The sequence below is a fragment of the Hevea brasiliensis genome, chromosome 6, assembly GCF_030052815.1.
Source record: "Hevea brasiliensis isolate MT/VB/25A 57/8 chromosome 6, ASM3005281v1, whole genome shotgun sequence".
Taxonomy (NCBI): domain Eukaryota; kingdom Viridiplantae; phylum Streptophyta; class Magnoliopsida; order Malpighiales; family Euphorbiaceae; genus Hevea; species Hevea brasiliensis.
The window spans coordinates 99,703,073-99,707,794 of NC_079498.1; the positions used below are offsets into that span (position 1 = coordinate 99,703,073).

Genomic DNA, 4,722 nt, shown 5'->3' on the forward strand with positions numbered 1-4,722 from the left:
ACAATAACAATTGGCACATGTCTCAGAATTACCCTTTTCAGAACACAAGAAAATTAGAGTTGTCACTCTTGTTCCCATAAAAGCTTGAAAAGCCTATTTCCTTTTCCATGACAATTGTGCCATTTTATATTTTCACTAGAGATTAGAGAACCCATTTATCCAACCCAAAGAATAAGGACATTGTCACATTGCAAAACCAAACCCCATTCCATTATATAAAAGTCTATTTGTAAAGAATAAGGACACAATCAACCCAAAAAAAAGAATTTTTTTTTTTAGAGAATATCTATTCACTTATAAAAAATTGGGACAATTTTTTAAAAAGTAATATATTATTTTATTTATTAATATATGTTTTTATCATTTATATTTTTTACATATTATAATAAATTTATAAATCTTAATAATAAAGTAAAAAAAATACCATTGAATAAAAAACTATAAAAAATAAAATTAAAATACTTTGAGTTTCAACTATTATTAATCATTTTTTTTTAAGTTATGAACTCTTTTTTCTAGTTAATTTTTTTTATCATAATCGATAATTTTTTTAAAAACATGAAACCTACATCTTTTTTTTTTTCAAAAATGATTTTCTAATTTTAGTTAGTTTTTGTAAATTTTCAATTTATATTATAATAAAAAATATTTTTCACATATTATAATAAAGCAATAAATTTTGATAATTAGTAAAAACATGGCCTTAGAGGAGAGAATGCCCTAAAAAATAAAATTAAAATAATTTTTAATTGGTATTGATAAATTTTTAAAAAAATTATGAATTCATTTTTTTAATTATTTTTTATGAAAATCAATATTTTTTTTTAAATCCTGAAAGTTACGATTTTTTTTAATAACAATTTTTTTCTGATTCTAGTTAATTTTTTATAATTTTTTTTACTTTATATTATAATAAAATAATATTTTTATATTAAAAAAGTCATAAAAAAATAAAATTAAAATACTTTGAAATTCAATTCATATTGATAAATTTTAATTTTTTTAAAAGTTATAAAATATTTTTTTTAGTTGATTCTCTTTATGAAAATCAACAATTTGTTTTTAAAACATGAAAGCTACGATTTTTTAAAAAAAGATTTTCTGATTTTTTAAAATTTTTATTTTGAATTACATTAAAAAACTAATTAAGTAAAAGTTAAATAAAAATAAGACAAGTAATTTAAAATTTTTGTAAACTCTAAAATTAATTTAAATAATAAAAAATAATATAATTAATATAAAAATTAACAATATTTTTATCTGTTCATAACTTATTATGATACTCGAATATAAGTTTAGGAGTGAGCACTATTCTGTTTCAATTGAATAAACTAAACCGAATTGTCCTAATTTAGTAATAAGGTTTGGTCTTTAAGGTAATTTAGTTTAGTTCAGTTGAGTTTTAATTTTATAAATTTTGGTTATTTCAACTCAGATCAATTTTGAAGAAAAAAAATTGATTAAATCGAACCAAATTAACTGCTTTATTGATTTTTAAATTATTTTATTTTTATAGAAAATTTATGTATTATATGTATTTATATATAAAAATTATTTAATTTTATTGATTAATAATTATTAAATTTAAATTAATATCAAAATCAGATCAAATAACTTAAAAATTAAGTACAAATTAAAAAACTTATCAAAGTCTAACAATCGATTGTCGAATTGAATTAAACTAAATTAGAATGATTCAATTCTATATAGTTTTTAAAAAGGGAGACCTGTCCTTCAAAGGGACGCTTAACTAATACTTGATACTCTAGTCAAAATCATTCTTAACCTTATTGACTTTAACAGAACCATACAAATTAGAAGATTATTTTTTTAATTAAAATAAAAAATAATTTATAATCCTTCCTACCCTTTTATATTCTCGTGATAATCTATTTAATCACGATTATACTAAAACCACCACCATCCGATTGGGTCCCACTTTAATTCTGTGCACCTAATCATATGATGATATTCCTTTTCCCTTAAAAAAGGGGCACCCCCACACATTAATCCCATATCATAATATGATACATACCCCACTAACCATCACAATGAGTAAACGTTACTTTCTCCCAAAAATATTTCAAATATTATAATTCTTAAATGGGAGAACAGGCTCGCACCTACATTTGGCTAGCTATAGGTTCCAAATCTGAATTATAATAAAATTGAATCGATTTAATTTTAAATAAAATTAAATTATAATTAATTAAAATTATTTTAATGTTTAACCTGATTTATTATATCACCTTGAAAGAGTTAGAATTCTAATCATGTGTTAGGATCTACAGGTTTAGGAACAATTCCAGGTATATAGTTTTTATGGGGTGTAAGCCTCCCAAAAGGTAACGGAGGGTTGCAAACGTTTTCTCGAATTGGATGGAGATTGGGCCTCGAGTGCAAAAGCAAAGGAAGCTTGATTGCAAGACCCACTCATCCAGGAGGGATGAAAGTCGACCTTAATGATTCGACGGTACTAAGTGGAAGGGCCGTTGCTCAACCGATAAAAGTTATTTTAGAGATGGCCGACCGATCTTTCTCAAAATCTCACATCGATGAGAAGGTTTGACGCCTCGATGTCGGATTTTCAATTAAAGATATATTATTTATTTAATAATATATATATATATATTAAATCCAAAAGCTGGCTATATTATAATTATCTGTTAAAAACCATAGTCTACAGAGCGGCACTATTGACCGCCGGTGTGGTGTTCCTAAATAGAAGATTCCAAATTTAAAAAAAATTAAAGGAAAAAAAAAAAGAGAAAATCCATAATTTAAGCAGAAAACAAAACACGCCCACTTTTAGCAGTCTCTTATTTACTTGTAAAGAGTGAGTGAGTGAGTTCATCTTCACACCAGTTGAGAAAGGACACAGCTTATCATGTCATCTATCATATAATGCATTTTCTTGTATGAGGTTGGCTGAGTTTATACAAAAGAAAGAAAAGAAAAATCAAGAAAATGCTGTGCAGAAAGAAATTGAATTCAGAAAAGGATTCAAGAGGATCTGTGCCAGTGTACCTTAATGTTTATGATCTCACACCAATGAATGGCTACGCTTATTGGCTTGGACTTGGAGTCTATCATTCTGGTGTACAAGGTGATTGAATTTTCTTGTTTACTTTGTTTTTATGTTTTGATTTTTCTTTTGGTTGCATTGGCTGCTTGTTAGATCTGTTATTGTGTCAGATTTTGCTGTTTAGATCGCTTACTGAGTTTCTTGAATGGTGATTCGTAGCTTTATTTTAGGAGCTGGCTTAGTGTTTGGTAAATGGGAATGTGCAAGAAAAACAGGAATGATATAAATTTTAGATTTCAGATCTTTCTATTTCTTTTTTTCCCCTGTTCTGGGATTCGCGGTAACATTAGACTTCACAGAACTTTTGGCAGAATTAGATTCTTCCCCATGGAAATCCAAAATCTTTCAGGAATGGCTGTGAACTACAATACTGTTTCTCTTTTTTCCTTTCTGGGAAAAATCCCAGAAAGTTCAATCTGTTGCTGTGAGGTAATGTTCTTTCTTTCCTTTTGGATCATGAAATGCAGTTCATGGAGTTGAGTATGCTTTTGGGGCTCACGAGTATCCAACAACAGGAATTTTCGAAGGAGTACCGAAACAGTGTGATGGATTTACATTTAGAAAAACAATTTTAATCGGAAAAACAGAAATGGGGCCTGGAGAGGTGAGGGCAGTAATGGAGGAACTTGCAGAGAAATACAGAGGAAATGCTTATAATTTGATCACTAAGAACTGCAACCATTTCTGCAATGATGCTTGTATTAGACTCACTGCTAATCCCATCCCAAGATGGGTTAATCGCCTTGCCAGAATTGGTAAGAAACTCTTTTTTTTTTTTTTTGAAATTCAATTTCAATATTTACTCTAATAGCCAGAACTTTAATTAATTAATTTTTTTGGGGTCAGGATTTCTATGCAATTGTGTGCTTCCTGCAAATTTAAATTCAACAAGAGTTCAGCACCATAAAATGGAAGAGAAGGTTGATGAAACAGAGAAGAAAAAATTAACAAGTGAATCCAACAGATTTTCACGTAATTCTTCTAATTCATCATCTCCTTCTGGAAATCAAATTCGTGGTAGAAGTAGAAGTAGAAGCAGACGTGCTCTTCCACCATCTTCTCCTTTGATTTCTTCATCACCTTGATGATCATAAATTTGAAAGAATTGATTTTTTTTTTTAATTTCTTGCAATGTTCCAAGGAAACCAAGGGAAGAAAATTTTTATTTATAATTTCTCTTTTTTTCTTTTTTTTTTTGTTTCATTCTTTTTCTTGGAATTTTTGGTGCTAACATCTTCTTCTGGGAAATTATGCAGGCATGCAGCACGTACATGCACATGTGTATGCTTTTTTTTTTCTTTGAAATTTTTTATAATCTGGCAATTGATGTTATGTCTCTGCAGTATCATCCAAGTTGACCTCATTTTTCTTTGGTTTCTTGTAGCCATTGCTTTTGACAAGTTTGTATTGCCTGGAGAAATGAAATTAAGCATGAGATATAAAAGCCTGTACATTTTCATTTTAGCTTGTTTTTATCCCATGTACCACAATGACAAATTTATAAGTCTTAATCTTAAACTAATTAGGATCGATTATATGATTTTTTTTTTTTCGCTATTCAACTTTATTAGATACTAAATTCATATTAACCTGACATTTGTAAATTTTTTGATATTAATTTCCTCTCAATTATTTTT

At 27.5% G+C, this 4,722-nt stretch overlaps 1 protein-coding gene across 1 annotated transcript; it reads left to right on the plus strand.

The window, feature by feature from the left end:
• The first annotated feature begins 2,799 nt into the window (after nucleotides 1-2,799).
• Nucleotides 2,800-4,622, plus strand: LOC110641244 (deSI-like protein At4g17486). Its single transcript, XM_021792901.2, has 3 exons — nucleotides 2,800-3,106; nucleotides 3,553-3,840; nucleotides 3,932-4,622. The coding sequence occupies exons 1-3, from the start codon at nucleotides 2,968-2,970 to the stop codon at nucleotides 4,168-4,170; spliced, it is 666 nt and encodes a 221-aa protein (XP_021648593.2). The 5' UTR covers nucleotides 2,800-2,967; the 3' UTR covers nucleotides 4,171-4,622.
• The last annotated feature ends 100 nt before the right edge of the window (nucleotides 4,623-4,722 follow it).

Excerpts from the sequence above, each read along its gene's own strand:
- LOC110641244 (XM_021792901.2), top strand. The coding sequence starts at position 2,968 with ATGCTGTGCAGAAAGAAATTGAATTCAGAAAAGGATTCAAGAGGATCT. Across the intron at positions 3,107-3,552 it reads CTATCATTCTGGTGTACAAG|TTCATGGAGTTGAGTATGCT; the intron begins GTGATTGAATTT and ends CATGAAATGCAG. Across the intron at positions 3,841-3,931 it reads TAATCGCCTTGCCAGAATTG|GATTTCTATGCAATTGTGTG; the intron begins GTAAGAAACTCT and ends TTTTGGGGTCAG.